Source organism: Cebidichthys violaceus, unplaced genomic scaffold (genome assembly GCF_023349555.1).
Source record: "Cebidichthys violaceus isolate CVI_PGR_0920_01 unplaced genomic scaffold, fCebVio1.0.p SCAF_16, whole genome shotgun sequence".
NCBI classification, from domain to species: domain Eukaryota; kingdom Metazoa; phylum Chordata; class Actinopteri; order Perciformes; family Stichaeidae; genus Cebidichthys; species Cebidichthys violaceus.
Genome location: NW_027176329.1, coordinates 1,977,297 through 1,998,783, shown reverse-complemented (window position 1 = coordinate 1,998,783; position 21,487 = coordinate 1,977,297). Strand labels below are relative to the sequence as shown.

At 41.9% G+C, this 21,487-nt stretch overlaps 1 protein-coding gene across 1 annotated transcript in view; it reads right to left on the bottom strand.

Moving 5' to 3' along the window:
* si:ch211-186j3.6 (neural-cadherin) overlaps positions 1-21,487 on the bottom strand; it is a 276,175-nt gene that overhangs the window by 190,277 nt on the left and 64,411 nt on the right. The window contains exons 2-4 of the mRNA XM_068710718.1: positions 8,077-8,274; positions 6,266-6,491; positions 2,080-2,284 (exon numbers count right to left, since the gene is read on the bottom strand). Coding sequence (XP_068566819.1) covers positions 2,080-2,284; positions 6,266-6,491; positions 8,077-8,274 — 629 coding nt within the window. The remainder of the gene's footprint in view (positions 1-2,079; positions 2,285-6,265; positions 6,492-8,076; positions 8,275-21,487) is intronic.

Below are 21,487 nucleotides of genomic sequence, written 5' to 3'. Positions count from 1 at the left end.
GCTTCACTTTACCGCTTTTAATAATCGCCACGGTCTCTGAACATAAGAGACACACTCTGGTCTCTCTGACCATTTTTATTTTATAAATTCTTTCTTTTTGGAGAACTTCATGTGAAACAACTTCTCTGACTCACGTAATTATTCTCCTGCCTTTCGTTCTCTTTCCTCGTCTCCCCCGTGTGTCTACATCTCACTCCAGTCAGGAAACGTGTCAGAATACACATATTTGATTGACTGAGCTGCATCATGTGATGTGATTTACAACGCATGTAATTGGTCGGTTTGTTTCCTGGACCACTGACCGAGTGCCGTAAAGGTTAGAAAAGCTGCGCCGGTTAAAATAAAAGCGCTCCGTCAAAATGTAATAATTCTCAATTATCTATCGGTTATAGGTCCAGGGTCGGATACAACGGCGTCCGGGTCCGGATCCGGACCGCGGTCCGCCTAATAGTGACCCCTGCCGTAGACGCAGCTGCGGGAGCAATTTTGGGGTTAAGTGTCTTGCTCAAGGACACATTGACATGAGACTAGTAGAGCAGGAGCTGGGGATCAAACCGCCGACCCTCTGATTGAAAGGCAACCCTGCTCTCCACTTAGCCATGGTCACCCCTTCAGGAGCACATATAGGGGCATTAAAGCTAATATAAAGCGCAGGGCATTTGTATAAGATTCAACAGCATTAGCCTACACAAACACAATGCTGCCACTATTGACACAGAACAATCAATTACTGGCCAGTAAAATGTTGGAGACAGAATTCGGAGTGCTACAAATAGTTGTTTTCTAGTATAGCACCATGTACATATTTTTGAGACAATATCACTCATTTGTTTTGGCAAATAGACTTCTTTCCTTGCAGCATGCTCAGCAATTTGTAAGTTTCTATCTGGTGGTATTACACTGCACATAAGGTGCTGGCTTTTCAGCGCTGATGGGACTCTATGTGAGGATGTTCAAAAAGCTACCCAGACTCCACAGGGCAAGCATGGGGCTGAGGAGGCCGGTCACCCAGGGCAGGAGTGTGGACAGACAAGGCCACGCACCAACTCTGACAATTTCGTTCTTTCTTTCCATTTTCTCACTATTAGATCTAGTAATATCCCCCCCCCCACCTCTCTCTCTTGCTCTGTACGTACGGCCTCTTGGTGTTCTGTAGTCCACAGGGGTCCAGAGCGGAGCAGTTGAGGACAGATCGGTTCAGCAGGACATGTTTTAGCCTGAGGCCAGAGTAATGATGGAGACTGAACCAGATGCATGGACGCCTGCAGCGGTCAACCGCTGTTCTCTCACTTCCTGACAACATAAGGAAGTCATTGGGAATGCCAAAGCAGTCGTTCCAGACAGACAAGTCTATTTGGCTTTGACTGAAGACAAAAACTTGTGCTCTAAAAGTGCACGGTTGTCTTGTCTTTAGGTTGAGGATTTTAATTAACTTTTACAATCAGTGTGGGTTAAAGGCATCCCAGAACAACCCGTGTAGCATTGAGGAGTTCAGAATGCCTCCCATTAAACAAAAAAAGAGACCAATCAAGAAGCCCTAGAACCAAACGACCATTTTAACTGCAACATTCACAGCTATTTACATCCATACAGCAACTGTAGATCAATACATTTAAATTTAACAGCATCCAAGGACGTTTCAGAGCAGACTGGGATTTAATGACCATGTGTGGTTACTTTATTGTCTGCAAGCTATAACATAATCACCACTGCTCACCACAGCTCAACAGCTACCGGCCAATTTCCACTACACTGGGTCTGCGATTCTGTCCAAGAAGTACGTGACAGTAGCTTGAAATGCAGCAGATCAAAGTCAGCCGTGCCACGTGAGGAACAAGTAGAAGAACCGGACACCATCCCACTCGTAGAAGACTTATTAATTTGAGGACTTGTCAGATATTGTTTGCAGTACGCTGTACAGACTGCGCAAAACTTGACGAGACAGCCTTGTAATGTCAACAATCTTTGAGGTTTGAAGACCGTCAAGTCATTGAATTTGACAGTGGAAATGTGGCTTTGAATTCACATCTCTCACACACACACACACACACACACACACAAAGAGAGAGAGAGACAAACCTCCGCTGCACTGCTCATGCTGTCCAGGCCCTCGCTGGCTCGCACCAGCAGCAAGTAGCGGTGCTGGTCGCTCTCGTAGTCGATAGGGCGGGTCAGGCTGATGTCACCGGTCTCTGCTGAGATGGAGAAGAGGCTGCTGGGATTGATGAGAAGGCTGTAGCTGATTGGTTTCTTCTGGAAGGACACGGCAGGTGTGACCAGGAAGCTGGGGAGGCATGGAGAAAAAGTGCACCATTGACTGAATGTGCAGTAGAGGGCGAGGTAGCAGAGAGCGGAGTATGAATCTGCATGGTCTTCTGAACATGTTGGTATGTTAGAGTGGTGTAGAGAATAACTCTGTGCTGCAGATGGGCCTTTTCCACTATGGCAACTTAACGAGCCATAACCCGGAGCTTTACCATAACCTGAACTGAAGAACTTGCCTAGCTTATATTTTAGGCTCTGCTTTAAGTAACATACTGTCCTCAAATATGTCTTTGTAAAAGTGACACCAATTACTTTTAAATGGGACTATTATTAGGGGGGGTCGTCCTGCAGTAAGAGGTCAGCGGAGTGGACCAGCACCAGACCAGCTATTAACCCACTGTCCAGCTCTCTAGTACCGGGTGCCGGTCTCGCTCTGTCTGCTTCATAGCAGAGCTGCAGGTGAAGAATATGATAAGAAAAGGACTGCATGCTGCAGCACGAGCATCTGCTGCCTCGGGGCGATCGGTCGCCCCGTCGCTCAGAGGTCCCTGCGGCCGATCGACCCGGTCACGGCTGTTTTCTGTCATGGCTCCACAGCGGTGGAATGAACTTCCCACTGACGTCAGGACAGCGGAGTCGCTGCCTGGCTGGAAACTCACCTCTTCAGGAAGTGCTACCCTGAACCTTCCACTCAGCACTTATTGTATTCATACTAGCTTGTTGCACTTATTGTATTCGTATTGGTTTGTTTCTGCTCTGTACTTTGGCTCTGAGTTATGCTCTGCTTCATGCTCTTAGATGCTTGTTTAAAAAAGGAGATGCACTTATGACTTCTGGTGACTAGTAGTTCTCTTGAATACCTATGATGAATACACTTATTGTAAGTCGCTTTGGATAAAAGCTTCTGCTAAATGACTGTAATTTTTTTCTTCTGAAGTGCTTTGCAGCTAAAAGACGACTTCTTTATTACAAAAATTGTTATAATATGAGATAAAAGTTTTTTGGGTAAACATTACTGGTAATGTGCTCCAAACACCGCAAACTATTTACAGATTATACGGACAAACAAATGACAGGGAGGTTTAACATAAATATTGGAGATATCCTTTAAAAAAACACAGTTCCTTAAAAGTGTTTGGACAAGCGCACACATTGTTATTTGCAATGCTTGTGGTGTTGCACACAAGCTGTTGCGTTCCCTGGCTCAGAGAGCGGGCTTACCTGGAGCTTGGATTTAGTACCGCCTCCTGAGCAGTGGCTACATGTTAAGTTGCAGGTTGTTAAGTTGCTGTGATAGAAAAGTAGAGTTGCCGGAGTTGACTACAGAAGATTAAAGTATGCTCTTGTATAGGCAGAGGAGAATGGATGTTTATAGATTAGAATGAAGTAGACTGCATTATAATAGAGAAAACAAGTTGGGTAAATAAGTGAAGCAGATACAATTTGACACATGGACTGTAGTGGTAAGGGAGGGCAGGTAGAATAGAATCAAACTGAGGGCTCAGCTATGCAGCTGAAATCAATTTCCTGCTCTACAAATACAGTCCAATACAGTCCAAATCCAGTTACTATATGACGTTTACAAAATCACGTTTAAAATAATTACTGCTGGGCAACTTAACGCGTTACTATCACGTTAACACATTAATTAATCAACGCCGACAATTATTTGATCACGCATTAACGCATTTTTTTTTAAATGCAATACACACCGTTGATGCCAGCAAATCACACAAACAAGCAGTGGAGGGAGGCTTCATCACTACGTTGATGCAGCGTGTGGAGGTGGCTTCATCACTACGTTGATGCAGCGTGTGGAGGAGTCTTCATCACTACGTTGATGCAGCGTGTGGAGGAGTCTTCATCACTACATTGATGCAGCGTGTGGAGGAGTCGTCATCACTACATTGATGCAGCGTGTGGAGGAGTCTTCATCACTACGTTGATGCAGCGTGTGGAGGAGTCTTCATCACTACATTGATGCAGCGTGTGGAGGAGTCTTCATCACTACATTGATGCAGCGTGTGGAGGAGTCTTCATCACTACGTTGATGCAGCGTGTGGAGGAGTCTTCATCACTACGTTGATGCAGCGTGTGGAGGAGTCTTCATCAGACTACGTTGATGCAGCGTGTGGAGAAGTAGAGATAAACTAAAGACGAGCTAACAGACGCCACAGAGAAGTGGAGAGATACAAACTGAGGATGACTAGTGTTGAGAAGACGTGGGTCTGAGGAACGTTCTCAGGATCATGAATGACGTCACGTAGGAGCCTCCCTCCAGACGCACCGTCACCAGAAGAACACACGAGTCTATGAAGAGGAGAGGACTACAAAAAAGACGGAGTCACAACGCGCACCGGCCGTCTCTCACCGGAGACTACCGGACATCGCCGGGTAACCGTCGTCACCTCTGAGTTACGGTGCATTATGTTGATGAACAGTGGGAGCTGCGTTCACATGCTCTGACTGTGTGAAAACAGAAGACACACATTTTGATGAAACGTGTGGAACATTGTATTCATGTTGCACAGCAGTGGAACGTTTAAATAAAGTCACACACTGAGCACAGATAGTACAAATATAACTGATACTGTGTGAAGAATACTGCTGTTAAGAAGAACCTGATCTGTTTAAAGTGATTCAAACCAAATATTATTGTACTTTAGTTCATATAGCAGTACTTTTAAAATAAAAGTGTGCAATACACTACTTTTGAATTCATTGAACTTTGCCCATAACAATGAGATTAATCACAGAAAATCATGCAATTAATCGCGATTAAAAATCGTAATCGTTGCCCAGCACTGAAAATAATCAAACTAATGTTCATTGAAACTAACTCAGTTTGTTTGTTTGTTTTATTGTGTCACTTTTGGTGAATTTGGTGAAACAATCTGACAGATTTAACAGCTTAAGTTCCCCGTCAGAAAGTGCTACTGATGGCAAGGTAAAGCAGTGAAAACATTCTAAATGTAGCTCACATTTAAACTGATATTGATTGTTTGGGTGAGACTTTCTTTTAGGTGTCTAAATGAAGTTGTACTGCTGTCCCCTTCAACAGCAGTTAATTGCTTTGCTCCTGTGGTGGTGCTACTGATGTGGTTCTCCAAACTGGAGGCGCGATACGCCGACTGTGGATAAGTACCTCATACGACACCACTTTGAAAAATCTGAATTATTCCTTTAAAGTGAAGTCGAGCAAAAGGAGAGCAGAGACGTACAGCGTAGACTCAATTATCTAAGAGCAAAGTGAAAACAAGAGTAGAGTAGAAGGAGAGGCACAGTGAAGTCAAGTAGATTTCTTTACTGAGCTCCCAGCAGAGCAGCGCCACATAGAGCGCACTAAGAGGGGCTCGGGTGGGGGCACACAGGTGTAAAATGCTGAGTTGAGTTGTTGCTTGTTATTTATTAAACGTGCCATCTTACTCTGACCCAACTTCCCTGATGAAATGAGGGTAAACAACAGACTGGAATATCCACTTTATTACTTTGTCAAATGTGTCAGTCACATCAAAGGAGCTGGAGGGTGATAACGACACCAATCCAAGGACACTAGTCAAAACTGTAGCACTTTAGTCAGACCTGAAGCTGTGTGTGTGTGCGCTCATGTGTGCGTTAGGATACACAGGCCTACGCAGTTTAATGTGTGAAGGCATGCAGGCATGTGTGCGCGTGTGAGACATGCATATTTGAACCTACATCACGCTAATAAACTACAATCTCAGAGCATGCATTAAATCCATCACGGACCACTGCATTAAAATGACAAACTGTGTGTGTGTGTGTGTGTGTGTGTGTGTGTGTGTGTGTGTGTGTGTGTGTGTGTGTGTGTGTGTGTATATCAATACTTGAAGGCAGTACTTTAATTTGTGTGCTGCATATCATCTGCAGTATGTAAAACATGAATATTTGTTAGCACATCCAGAGATAGAAAGAAATATCATGCGTCACGTCTGTGTTAGAAAGACAAATGTCTTAATGTCTGTTTGTGTAAACTCACGGCTGTCCTTCGGGCGTGTTTTCCGGTATGGCGATGGTGAAGGAAGCGTTGGTGAACTGTGGCGGCCGAGCTCCGGCCACCACCGACACGACGACGGGGGCGCTGCGGCTGCCCAGCCGGTCGGCGGCCACCACCGTCAGCAGGTACTCCCTGTCCCGCTGCAGGGGAAGGCCTGTGGTTCGTACCTGGCCGTTCTTTCTGTCCACTTCAAAACGACCATCGCCGCCTGCAGAGAGAAGCAACATGCTTGTTGATTGGAGTACCAATGTAATTTCTATTAAATATATATATATATATATAAACATAACTTGTTTTCCAGTCCCTCACAAACGCAATTTGTTAAATTACTGTTTTATTAAAAGGCCACGATCTGCATGGGTATTAATGCATCATTGCAAACGATTACTGGATATCCAATAAATAAGATATGGAAGAGCATTAGATCAAAGAGAACATCTAACTAAAGACAATACACAGATAAGAGTAGTAGTCATAAGAGGAATAAAAAGGTAACCAAGCACAGATTTAAAATAACCGGTTATGTGCAAAAGATGACCCAATATGTTGGTGAGGCAAATGATTCCTTAACAAGTCATTTAAACAGAAGAATAGTAAGAGATGACGTTTTAGGATAGCTGTAGATGTAATTAAATCAAATATATTGGCAGAAATCTGGAACGTAGAGTGTTTCCCACACATGCAAAGGATTACGTCATGATGCGAGTTGAAGCCGAGTTTTTCTTTTTTCTTTGGTTTCATCTTGAGGAGGCTTTCAGCATGAAAGGAAAGAATAGCAGGATACATAATAGACTGCAGAGGTTACAGCTCAGACTCAAGCAGTGCTAAGGACTACGAGGCAAGAGGCAGTGTAAATACCAATGCCTTCAAGAGCCGTTAAAAAGGCCGTAAATGCATGCCGAGCGCGTCGATAGAGCGCTAGATACCACTGGACGTTCAGGCTTTAGATGTGAATTGCAAAGAGCAGAGAGAGGAACGTTATAATGCATTAATTGCAGGCAACATAACGGTACCAGGAGACTTTCCATAACGTTTGTAATTGTAATGTAGTCATCATGTTTGACTCTGTGTGATGAGGGGCACCCTACTGTCACACCCAGTGCTGCATTCACAAAACAATAAAACCAACATCAATTCAAACGACTGAAAACTTTGGTCTAGATACGGTTCTGCTTTTCTTGACATTCATTTCATCAATTCCGTCTCTGTCACCCCCATGGGGAAAATTGGAAGGCTGTCTCCTGATAGACACTGGTTTAACAGATTCCAAAACGGGCAGAGGAAATCATTACACGGCAAACAATAAGAAAAGCAATTATTTCTGCGTCGAGGAGAAATGAATTCAATTACACTGGAAAATAACTACGTGCGCATGAAATATTACCTGGCTTAAAAAGGAGGCTCAAGATTCAAGGAGCAACACAAACAGACTTGATTCTGCATCATGAGATGCATTTAGAAGTATAGACCTTGATACATTTATCGCCTCTGTATTATACACTTCAAGGATGAAGCACTCATCTAAAACCATGCAAACTATTGACATCATTTGAACTAAGTTCAGTATGATTACTAGTAAACTCTAAAGATGTTATGGATTCAAGTGTGTACTATCTAAACTCCTCATGAGACTATTCCCTCTATTCTACAACCTTAAATTAGTTATTATATTACTAGTGTCCTTGTGTCCTCACCCATCTACCTTAACCTTGAAGCAAGACGCGAGGAAAAAGGAATTTGAAAGAAAGTTAAAATGTTAAACAATAGGACATGCAGGAGAACAATGTGCCTACCGTCAGACAGGAAGTACTCCACTTCACCGTTGTTGCCTTCATCCCCGTCCTCAGCGTGGAGCTTGTAGACCAGAGCGCCCGCAATGGCATCAGGGGAAACCACGGCCAGGTAGGGTGCAGGAACCATGCTCCATTCTGGGATATTATCATTGACATCCGTCACAGTCAACTCCACTCTGACCAAGTACCACTCTGGACCTGAAGAGGGATAAAACGGGGAAGACAGCAGTTTAGAGACGGTTAACCACGGTGACTGGCAGATAAAACAAGACAAACACCATTCCAGGCCTTTGATATGGTCATTTCAAGTTCATGAGGGACAACTTTGCAAGACACCTAGTATTGGTTAAGTAAAAGTGTGTCAGTCAAATGTACAAACATTATGCTGCATGTTTTTGAATGTTTGGGTTTGTAGAAACAGTTGAGGTTTCCACTTGGTTGGAAACTTGGGTGACGCATTATACCTTTTTTTAACGATAGTAAAATATTGATAAAATACTCAACACAGTTAAAGGTGAATTTGATTTATAATGCTATTCATATTTTTGATTTTGTGAATTATTTTTGCTAAAATAATCGTGACAACCAGATATTGTGACAGCCCTTGTTTCCACATTGCTATTGTCACACACTGAATGATGATGGTGTCCATTCATTTTTCCAGATGAATTTATTGTGCTGTAAATACAACAAGAAGACGGTCTCAGATGAATATCTGCTTCATATCTGCGATGTCGACTGTCCTTTCTTGGCTGGTCTAACTTGCTTATCTTAGACGAGAATTACATGAATTGTGAACACACAACCTGAAATATACAGCCTAACAAACTACTCCTTATATATGTCACAGAACACACCGTGCATCTGTATATAATCTTACATATGAACAATACAATTATCAGGCCAGGTTACTGACGTTACAATGGCGCTAAACCGCTGGCGCGCGCGAATAGCTTCGTTTAGCTAATGATGCTAGTCTTAGTTAGCCGCCCTACGTTTCAGTATTAAACACTTTACAAACATCAAAACATGGCACCGCAAAAGCGAGCGAAGTTAATATAAATGTATCTGGCGCTTGTGTACGTCTCTCACCTGTGAATACAACAATAAGACAGCCTCAGATGAATATCTGCTTCATATCTGCGATCTGGACTGTGCTTTGTTGGCTGGTCTAACTTGCTTATCTTAGACAAGAATTACAGCGCCAGTCATGCCAAAAAACGCTACTGCCACCTATTGGCGAAAATGAGTATCGCCCTGCAGCTACTTTAGGTGAAAGCAAGTCACACAAAGCATTTTAAATTATAATAACCAGAAAATAATGGTGGCAGGGGGCAGGGTAATAACACAAACTAATACAATAACAGTTCTGCAAATAATTGTAGCCATTAAAATGTCCAGGGTGCCACACTAGGCGAGGTAAATTCACTACTGTTACATTAGCCACATTTAACAACGAATCAAATGGCTGTTCCTAGCACATGTTACATAAACAGGCAACAAATAAGATGTATGCTGTCTTTGTTCCCATTAGTCAAATTTGTGGGGGGTTTATCTGAGAAGAATGTTCTCACATGTTGTGCTCGCTACATTCATTTTCAGTCCAACTGTAAAAGTCTAAGACATTTGTATTCCCTTTGGTCTTTGAGAGTTGTTTGTCTCCGTGAAAAGCACCACTCTGTTCTGTCAGACCAAAGACTCTTCGAGCAGAGCAAACCATGTGACAGTCAGCCAGCAATAGACTAGTGTTTCACTCCAACCCAGGAAAACATTCCAGCAGCCAACGCAGACTCGCCGGCTGAGGTAGCAGTGTTGCCAGCTCTAAAATAAATAACACATGTAAACAAACCAGTGCCAACAAAGAAAGTGAGCGAGCTGTTTGCATAGTATTAGGTACTTCTCAGGTAGGCACATCGTTGACACAAGTATAAATAAAAGTAATACTTCTCTATAGATGAGCAAACCTTTGACACAACAAGCAACCCTTGATGCAACTTAAATAACTGATCATTCCCGCTCAGGCTAACACTGCTAGCTCTGTCAATACTATTGCAAGTGTTTGGACTGTTAGCTGTGAGCCGCCAGCTCAGCCACCACCATGTTGAGAACCATGCTCTGAATTCCTTATTGAGCACCTTCAAGCAAAGTATAAGTATTGCAAAAGAGGTGTTAGGACACATGAAAATAAAACCCTGTTATGAAGTTATATTTTTTGTGATACAAAATTTTCCTTAAGATGCTATTTTTAGCCAAAACAAATATCAAAATGAAAAAAACGTCATAAAATTCAAAATGGCCGTCTTCCTGTTTGGTTTAGTGAAAAATTCCAAGAGGATTTTTTTGTACATCCCATCACGTTCCACATACCTACCAAATTTCATACAGCTAGGTGAAACCCAATGTTGGGGCTACTCAATAGGGGGCGCTATCGAGCCAATAATTCATACCTCAGCTGGACACCCCAACCAGACTGCAATTTTCGCAAATTCGGGCTTGCGTGCCAAATAAAAAAAAAATCCCAGTATCCCAAGCACCTCCTTTTTACGATGAAAGTGGTAAAATAATAATAGTAATAATAATAATAATAAACATTAGAAGAACAATAGGTCCTCCGCTCCGACTACGTCGGTGCTCGGGCCCTAATAAATAAAAAAAGAAACGTGGTGGTAACAATGCCAACGTCTTCCAGTATTGTTATTCTCACATGTTCATATTCAACTGTCATCTCCACGCATTTCTTTCCTGAATGAGTCATATGGACAACAGACAACAAGAAGAGGCCATATCTGCATCTCAACTAGCAATTATCATCAGTGCTGTGCTGTCTGCACCTGTGTAAACAGCAATCATCCTGACACTAGTGAAACACACACACACACACACACACACACACACACACACACACACAGCAGTGTTTGCTGGTCGCAGCAGGGAGCAGCGTTGTACTTTCAGGCCTCGAGCCAGAGAACTGCTCTATGGGGTGTCAATTTTGGTACCCGATTGAAAAAAAAATAGATTTATTCTCATTCGGAACATATAACAAAATGGTGTCGCTGTAATTGTTCTGCATTTATTTCCTGATGGCTGAAGTCCAGACGATGACTTTCCTGTATATTTTACCTTCTCTGGAGAAACTGCCTTTTGTTTGTGACGATACAGAATATGATGAATAGTGGAGAGAAAGGTGACGGTACAAAGCCACCTGTGCAGGATGTGGTGGTTGCAGTACCTGTATCTTCACTTAGCAATACAATTTTGAATAAAAACCACAGAGAAATATTGCTCTTTTTTAACTGTGACCATGGTTTGGTATGGAACAGGCTGTCAACAGAGCCTACAATGTACGTCGTTATCCTGCGATGAGTTTGTGTTTAAAACATGGTAATACAGTTAGCATTGCTACACCGAAAAGTTCAAAGCTTCATTCATAACGTTGACATTCAAATTCTAAATCAACATCCATCTGCTGCGCAGCTTCATTTCTTCAATGTGTTTAAAGATGACCATAAACGTGCGTTGTGAGGTATCACCTTGACCTCTGAACACCTAAATCAGATCAGTTCATCCTCGTTTGTGCCAAATGTGAAGAAATTCCCTCCAGAGGTTCCTGTGACATCACATTCACGAGATCGGGAGGGATGAACAGACAACTCCGAAAACACAGTGGCTCCAACCGCGGCTGTGGCCCGGCACAGAGGCAAAAACAAAGAAAAAAAGAAAAGAGTTGAGTGTCACATGAACAGGATTAAGAGTGAAACACAGAGGCTGAGAAATGACCCCACAGTTGTTATAGAAACAACAGAACAATGGAAAGTGGAGGATGGAAGAATTAAGAAGAGAAAGAAAATAAGAAAACAGCAAGTAGGCCGTTGCATAAATCAATGGCATTAGGAGGAGAGGGGGAGCGAGAGAGAAACGCTGGAAAGAAAAGCGTAATCGGACATCAAAAGAAGACACGAGAGTGAAATTAACTAGCCACATCTTCCTAAAAATATAGCACTGCACTTGACTCTGGGGTTCAACCAATGTATTTCTCTCTCTCTCTCTCTCTCTCTCTCTCTATCTGTTTCTATCACCCCCTCTCTCTGTCTCCCTCCCTCCCTCCCTATGGTCGTAACAGATTCAGAATTAATTGGCAAAAGGACAATGCAGCTTTGGGGAAGAAGGGATGGCATTACCCAGATAATAAATCACTGGGCTAATATACGGAGCACGATGCCAAAATGTATCTTACAGACACACGCAAGCGCACGCACACACACACACACGCGCACACACACACACACACACACACACGGCTTTCTCAGTAATAACGATCATCAGTGGATTAGTGGCTAATAAAGGACCATTGGGAGATACAGCTTGGTGCTAAAGCCATCCCTCACACTAATGCATCTCACTGGATCTAATGATATGTTGCAATGGAAAAAAGTGCGACCCGCAATTACTTATAATGCTACAGAAGGCTTTTCCATGCCCACCAACCTCATTTTGACAATAGATTGCAAGTCCAATCATTGCTACCTATTCATTTTTCACACGGCGCTTTCTTGTTATCTTGTTCCCAGAGCACATACAGCATGTGTAGAGTCCTCACGCCCTATGCATAAACAGCCCTAATGAATAATTTAGGCTGTGTTTGCTGCTTTTTTTTGTTCATGTTAATTCTGTTATAATCACAAATTGTGGTCAAGGTTGGATGAGTTTCAATTTTCCATTGCAAAGGCTTGCAAACTTTTTCTGTCCCGCCTGCCTTTGGAAGACGAAAAAAACCCAAAACAAATTATGACAGACCTGCTTTCAACTTAAGTTTCACTTTTTACTTTTCCCTTGGTCATACAGCCCAACCAATGCTGGAATACAAAGTAAGAACCAATAACTATCGGCCAACACAGTCGGGGCTCAAAATGTCTCTTCAGGTGTACTTACACTGGTGCAGGTTACACCTCTTTCTTTTACTGCACCATTTGGTATTTGTCTCACTTTCTCCTCAAATTTGCCTAAAATAAATCCAACATATGATGTTTTTTAATGACAGTTCAAATACGAGGAAATCATCAATGCATTACAACGTATTTTGAGTTGACTTTCACTTTATTTTTTAGCATATTAGGACTTCTTTGGTGAGACTTATTCAACACATGATGTGTACTAAATAACTACTGTAAGTCTTTCTTCGTCCTTTTTGAAGGCTCCAAGCACTGCTACCGTAACTGCACAAATAGATGTGCTGTCACACATCTATTGCTGCTGCTGAGCTGCAGTGCTCCGTCTGGTTTGTCCGTGTGTTGCCGGTGTCCACATATCAGCTCAAATTTGTTTCCGTCACTGAGTTGAAAAGGGACTTGTGACGTGAGAGCGGGTGAAAAATGTCAATGCCTGAGGGTTAGCAGCCCTGCAGAACATGTTTTCTGTACCTGCGTGCCCCAGTGCATACAAAGCACAAGAACCACATACAACGCTGTACATGTACGCGCAGTACTGCTCATACGCACAGTTATAATTTCCCCACAAGTAGGTGTCGTTTTTGTTTGCCCAACAGTCCAAAACCCAAAGATATTGTAGCCGAGGGCGTATCATGTATAAAAAATAGAAAGGATCCAATGCTCAGATTAGAAAAGCTGGAACGTTCAATAAATGAAACGATGATGATGCTTAAATTGGTTGCAGAACAATTTTCTGTCGATCAGCTAATCAATTTATGATTTCATTTCTATGTTCCCCTTCAAGCTTTCGAGGTCTGTGGTGCGGAAGTAGTCAATTACTATCAGGAGGAAATGTCTCATCCGTTCATCCCCTTCAGTAAAGCTGAACCACTTGACTTGAGCGGCATCTTAAGGTCAAGAAATAATGAGGAAAGTAAAAAATGGGAGCGTGTTTTTGAGATAAATTACACTTAATACCCCTGAAATCTCAAAGGGGCCATCATTCAGCGTGACCTTGGACCCATCCAGGGTGTCACTATTAATGATTTGTTTACAACTGGAAGCTGAATGTAGAACTTTTTATACAGGAGACCGAGTTGCAGTCGTGAGTTTAGGTGCTATAAAGTAATGATAAGCAACCCTGTCTGCTACAGAATTGCTCTCAATTACCTTGTCTTTTTCCTCCTAAATAAAGGGTTACAAAAACTACTTGGTTGGTTTTAGTAAAGAACGTAATGGTTTCGTTTCAGGCAACAAATGTACTTGGTTCACATGGGATGCCAACACAGTCACCCATCCATGACCTCGACCTACTCAGTCGGCAGACTTCTGCAGACTCATCTGAAACATACGTGACCTCAAAAGTCCATGGCAAAGTACGTTTCCCTTGAAATGTATTTGACAATGCAGTTTTGTGGTTTGGCAACAAAGAGATACGAGTCTTGAAAAGCAAGCGTCGATACAATAGGTAGGTAGAGCGGGTCGTCCACTAATGGGAAGATCGGGGGTCCGTGTACGAGGTACTGAGCCCCAAATTACAAGACGCTCAAAACCAGATCGCCTAGAACTGAGCTCATGACAAGTCCACTGTTCATGAGCAAAGAAAAACTTCAGCTTTGTGATGATGCATTTTGGAGCTGATCCAAAAGGCTGCTTGAATAGTTTATAAGTCTTAAGAAGTAGGAGAATCTCATAAAGGAACACTTTTGTTTTTAACACTGTTTAACAAAAGTTCAATCCCAACACATATCGAGATATGAAGTGCAGTTAAAGTACAATGTTTAGTATAAAAGTGAAGCACAATCGGCAGACTACCTTGACTTTGTAATATATTGTTGCAAATGGCACATATCTATGAATAGTGCCGCAACAATAAACCATAGATCCGTCTTATTCTTAAAATATATATATAGGTGTCTTCATGCATCCATAATTGAATAACTCACCAACAACACAGAGAGACAGCTTTTTCATGCATTCTGACAGAAGCTAGGAGGACCCCCAGCTGTCTCTGACTACAGTAAAGCCCTCGGCTCAGAGGTATCTTTGTCTCTCTGCCCTCTCGGTTGTCAGACTGATTGAACTATTACAGTGTTTTGTTCTCCATGTACAAAACAAACACTTCATACAAAATATCATCTATTTGTAAAAGAGGACTTTCTACAACCTAAAAGCATGTGGGGCCATCTCTACAGAATCAAGCTTTTGTGTCGCAGGAGATCCCAAACTTTTGCATGGCAGTGTAAAGTTCCTCTCTGCTGCGGAAAAATGTCTTTCAGGTCCAATTCTATGGCTGGTTGGGGACAGAAGATCACAACAAAGCCATGTCTCTTTCTGGCCAGGATGATCTACAGTGTTACAGGACATAACGGGCTGAGCTTACATTCTCAGAAAGGAAGTGGAATATTTCAGCTCCCAAGACGTGCGTTCCTCGTTAGTCCCAGGGTGTGAGCACACACTAGTTATGGTGTGACTTGTCACAGGGCTGGCCTGGGCTCTGCTTCACACCACATCAAAAGGTTTTACTCACAGAGATCCGTTCATCGATGTAAAACAGCTTCCCTCAACACGGAGCTAAAGAGCAGACAATTCATTAGATCAGGATACATGAAGAAGAGGTTACTGTTCAACAGGAACGGCAGGAACACGCAAAGACAATATGAAAGGAATACAGAGAATAAAACAAAGACCTGCTTGACCGCTCTTGTTCTGAATCAAAAACAAAACCTCTTCCTCATGCAATTGCAATTCTAAGAATGATAATGAAATTGCACGTTTATACCTCCATTTATTTTACAGTGATGAACTTCAAAGTAGAAAATACTTATACTCGTTTGGTTATATTGAAGATGTCATAATTACATAGATGGAAAGCGCTTAAGTTCAACTTGCTGACTTCAGTTGCTGAACAATCTGGACTTCTTTCTGAATATTACTGTGTCGAGAAGCTACTAGCTGCATGACTAGTACTGTTTCCTTTGATGTAGGCTAACTGTACTTTTTCATCTTGACCTGTTCTCCCTTTGTCACATTTCATATTCATATTTTATTCATGTCTATAAAAACAACCACGAACACTTCAGACTTGAACTTCGATCATCACCACAGAGGGTTGCATAACTCTGTTTCCAGACAATGCTACCAGTTCCACTGTGGCCTTCAAATCGGTTAGAAACTGCAAAGGGTAAAAGGAAAAACTTTCTGACACAGTCAAAAACCACAGCTTCACCTGTGAGTAACTTCTGTCTCTCAATCATCATCATCAGTGTGTTTTTGTATAAAGGCTTTCTTTAAGTGATCTTACAGGAAAGCTACGGTATAGAAATAAATCCTCTATTCTTCATTCTAACATTCTTGTCCCTAAACTTCTAATATCATGTTACAACTGTGCCGCCCGTACATGCTGGCTGTACTTCACATCACGTTAAAGACCAGAAGAGTAGCCTGCTATAAGGCCAAACATAGACGTACGTGTGACTCCAGGCTATGATCTCCCCAACTGTCCTGTCCTGTAATCTGTTGAAAACATCCGTCAAATGGTGGTGGGGGGGGGTGTTTACGGGGCACGAAACCAGAATCTCGTCGAGGCCTCACTCCGAGGAGTAAATAACACACACTCCCATTTCTCATGTTTTCTAATGTTGTGAATGGAAACAGAGAGGCACTGCAGTCTACAGCCGTTTGAGCTGACAGACAGCAAACCGTCCGCCCTGCTGCGTCTTGCCGAATCCTGTGGATTGTCTCTTGCACAGTGAATGAGCTGCGTAACGGGACGCTGCTTTATAGCTATTGCGACAGCGGTTACTACACCCATTTTATCTTCAAACTTGTAATCATTGAAGTGGAAACCATGCAGTGCCTGAAATAACTTTTTGACTCACAAAAAGGTTTGTTTTCCCCAGCTAAAATAATAAATTGCTTTTTGTGTCACATTCGTCTAGTACATTTTATTGCGATGATAAGGTTAAACACAGACTTAAAGAAGAGGCCTCTGTTCGTGGCGTTTCATCCTCCTTTTCGTCGGTAGGTTTTTTTGTTTTAACGGTTAGCATGCTCCTTGTAAATATTGCCACGGTAGCTATAGTTTAGCGGAACAGCCGGTTGTCCCGTACGGTAGGCAGTGCAGCGACACTAGGAGCTCCACCGCTTAGACATGCTTAGAACTCACCTGGTAGAGTGTGTGTGTGTGTGTGTGTGTGTGTGTGTGTGTGTGTGTGTGTGTGCTTCTGTCCTCTGCTGTCTGTGTTAAAGCGAACCCCAAATGACACTACAACGCGGTAGAGACTCTCAGCATAGTTTCGTATTACATGACTATTTTGGTACAAACATGTACCTGCCGGTGTGGATAGCCTTCCAAAATGTACTACCTCAAAACTACGATTGAAAGCAAAACGAACCGATTTATACCTAACACCGTACTTCTGCTCACCGGAAGAGTTTCAGAAGCAGAATTTGTATTTTGGTGAGAGAGAGCCAATGGAGAAGCTCCTTCTCTTTGCGAGCGTCAGTCGCCTCCTGTACATTAAAAGCATGATTCACTGAATCTTATCTTGCCTTTATATATGAAACAAAACATGAAATGTTGAATTAAATATTCTTTTTATTTTAGCGAGAGAGAGCCAGCGTCAGTCGCCTCTCACCTTCCACCATGTCGGTAAGAGAAACGGATCTCACTCAGATAAACAGCTAGAAAAAGATTTTTAGTTTGTGTCGGAGTGAAAACACCTCGCTGCCAAAGTGTCTTTACACGCGGAGCATCCCGTTGTGTTATGTGTTATGTGTTGTGCTATTATTGTCTAATGAGAGATAATGGAATTTCAAGGAGTTTCCTTTTTATTCAAATGAAGAACAGCCACAAAATGTGCAATAATCACATCAAATAAATTCCAGCGATAGCCCATAAAAACTAATTTGATTATGTGTAGGCCTATAAACAAATGAATACATGAATAGATTGTAGCTTATGCAAACATAAAGGCCTAAAATGAGAAAAACCTGGCTTTGTTGAGACGATCCGTCTCCTCCGCTGTGTTTCAGCGCCTCACACACACACACACACACACACACAGCAAACACTATCCGTCTGAGAATAACTCTGAATGAATGGTAATGCACAAGGCCAGGTTACTATCCCTTATTACATGAGCTATTTGCAATTTTTGAGATAAGGCACATATAATAAAAAATAATAATAATTATGAAAACATGCTGTGTTCTACAGTCAAAGCTTCGAAGCATTCACAACACAAGCTGTGAGCGGCTGCAAAGGTGTATAGATACTGGTTAACATTATCTATATACAAGAATATGAATATAGATCGATATATAATGCTACTTAGACAGAGCAGCCTAAGCAGGGATGTCCCTAACTGATCCACAGGATTAGGACACGGGCCAATCAGGACCGTTTCTGATGGATCCTATCTGCTACAACTCCTCATGCTTCTCTTTCTGTTTGCTTTATGTTGTTCATGTTTATGTAACAGTCCAGCTACAGATGCCAATAATGTGAAGTGGATGAGCACATCCAAAAGAAAAGTATTTCACCCATGACTGCTAGTGCCCCGTGTGAAAAACCAGAACACAACATTCATATATTTCTCAAGTTACTTCAGTATTTATGAAGTGACACAGTTAGTTTAACCCTAAACCTAACTACGTAGTTCTGTTGTCGAAACCTAAATAAGTTGTTTCCTGTGATGACGGAAGTTTATTTTGAAAAGACTATGCATTGATACGTGTTGAGTCTCTTTTTCCTAAGATGTTATACAAACCATTGTATGGGGATACATTTTCATGTTACACATATATACATATAATGTACAAATATATACAAAAGCTCAGAAGAATAACACCAAGCCAGTAGCTTGAATTAAACAGAGGTGCTGCTATATTCAAAATATGATGTCCCTAAAACGTGTAGGAACGGGAATCTACAATATCCAGCTCAGAGATCAGGAACAACGTCTACATCTGGATGAAATCATTTCCTGTTTAGAAAAAGAGCAGGACACCACTCACAGCGGGAGGCCCAACTCACCACAAGCAAAGCATCCATATCAGCCCACAGCACAGCAATGAGTGCAAAATCATGTTGATTTGTAAGCCGTGGGGTTCTTAGCTCGATCGTTTTCTATATTTTATGTTAAATGTGCTTTCGGTAATATCATGCATTTAAAGTCTCAAGTTGAGCATTAGCTCCAAATGTTACTCATGGATGTGCTTATGAATTGCACTTAAGGGAGTGACAGCGTGTGGACCTTCACTCATATGTTCATGACAGATGACATAAAGCCTTGTGAATATTTACAAAACGCTACACTCAAACTTTAATGTACTTGGTCCCATCGAACTCGAAAGGGACAAGGGATGCTTTGACGTACTACTGGGAAGAAAGAAAGACGATCAGATCGTTTAATTGCCTTTAAAAACCACTGCTTATAGACTGTTTGTGGTTTTCATTAGACACAATGTGTGGGCAGACAATCAAGATAGCCACACAAGAGGAACAAGACGTGAATAAAAGACAGGAGCGGGTCACGTGAACTACATGGCAACCGACGAGGCAGAGCCGTGTGCAGATGTGCATCACTGGTGAAGTAGGGTGAGGAGGTAGGATGCTACGTTGACGCTACAGAGATTAAGCTCTCCTCTGGTGTTACGAGTCCATTGTGGCCACTGTTGAAAAATCAATTAGAAGAATGCTTCATGGCAGAATTGGATTTAAAGGATTTTGGATCAATGTTATGAAGTAAGCTATGATGATTTGTTGGGTATTTATGGATTTACTGGATTAGCCAAAAACAGACACTACAATCCTGTTATTTCTGGTTATTATCTACAAAATATCTCTCAAAATAATGAATGGAAAATGTACTATTACACAATGTATAAATACATATAGAAGATTCCAATGACGCATGTCTTGATGTTACTCACTTGTACACACATTGAGAAATGTGCGTACAAAGTTATGTAATAGGTCACAATGGTCTTTAAATAACTTAAATGTAGCAATCTGTCAACGACATCAGCTGAACTTCATGTGACTTGAATCATATAACCTGACCTCTAAGCACATGCAACCACTGATTCTACAGTGCAGCATATTACATTTGAACATTTTTTTTTTTTTTTTATCAAATTACAGTATGACCCCAGACTTTGTGGTCTGAGCCCCAGATAGAAACACAGTTAAACACTACTCCGTTCTGGCGGCCAATAAATGAGTTCCAAGTTGAGACCGCGAGCCAAATACATAAAACTGTGTGGGTTCAAAACAAATTATGTGTGCACAAAGGCAACAATATGCATTCCCTTGTGTCAGTTTTATAACGCTGTGCATTTTCAGTTTTATTAATCCCAGTTAATATGAAAGTGTGTGTGTCCATGAACAAGCTTGGCTTGTATTCCACTGATTTCCATATTCAGCTCTATAGTTAATGGACGCACACGTTCCCTTACACTGGTCCTGTCGACTCCAATTGGCAAAAATCTAAATTGGCTGGTCAGACTTTTAAAAAAAAAATAAAATCGGAAAATCACAATTATCTAAGAAAATTGAAATTAGTGCATTTCTAGTATTTACCAGCCCAGATAGGTTGGGCCCTGTCCTTTTTTAGACCGGAGGCCATTAGAACGAAGGGCAGTTGCAACATCTCAGTTGGCACAGATGAACCAAAGAAAAAGTGCAAACAGAATATTATTTTTGTTTTCTTTCTGTGAAATAAGCATGTTTTAACACCCCCCCCCCCCCAAAAGAATCGGAATCAAGATCTGTTAAGAACTGGATCCATAAGTCGAACCATAATCATTAAAAACCAAACGATTCCCAACCGTAGTCAAAATGAGGAATTAACAAAATGAATTGTGCCTCATGAAGATCCCTCTGAGATCAAAGGTCACTCTATTAGCTCACAGTGGCTGGGAGCATCAATACAGTGTGCGGTCTGATTTCAGCCTGAGTAGTGGTCCGTCAGTCTCAGTTTTTATCCGGACTGGACCTGATTACGTCCTGCTCCTGCACATCAAGTTCTTCCTCAGATGGCACCTAACACTTTGCTCTGCATTTCATGGACAATGAGTAGGAGTGCATTAGGCAGTGGTGGAGCCTCAGGGCCAGCAAGGCCTTCTCTGCTGACCTAAACAGAATCAAAGTTATAACTATTTTATAATTTAATAATGTTTCATAAATACACTACATGTATTCTACTTATTTTTCCCCATCAGCTTCTTTTCTCATTGCACAGCTCCTGTCTTCCTCTGTTGCTCTGCTTCCAGTGCAGCTTGTTTTAAGTAGAGCTCTTATCCAATCACATTTCACCTCTATGTCTCTAGGTAAGCAGAGAGGCCTGAGGCCTGCTGGGTAGCCTTTGCAGATTAAAGTATATGAGGACGATATTGATGTCTTTTTTCACATTGAAGTGATGTCTGTGTAAATACATGTTAAGGTAATTACATGACTATGTATGTTGAGGTGTGTGCAT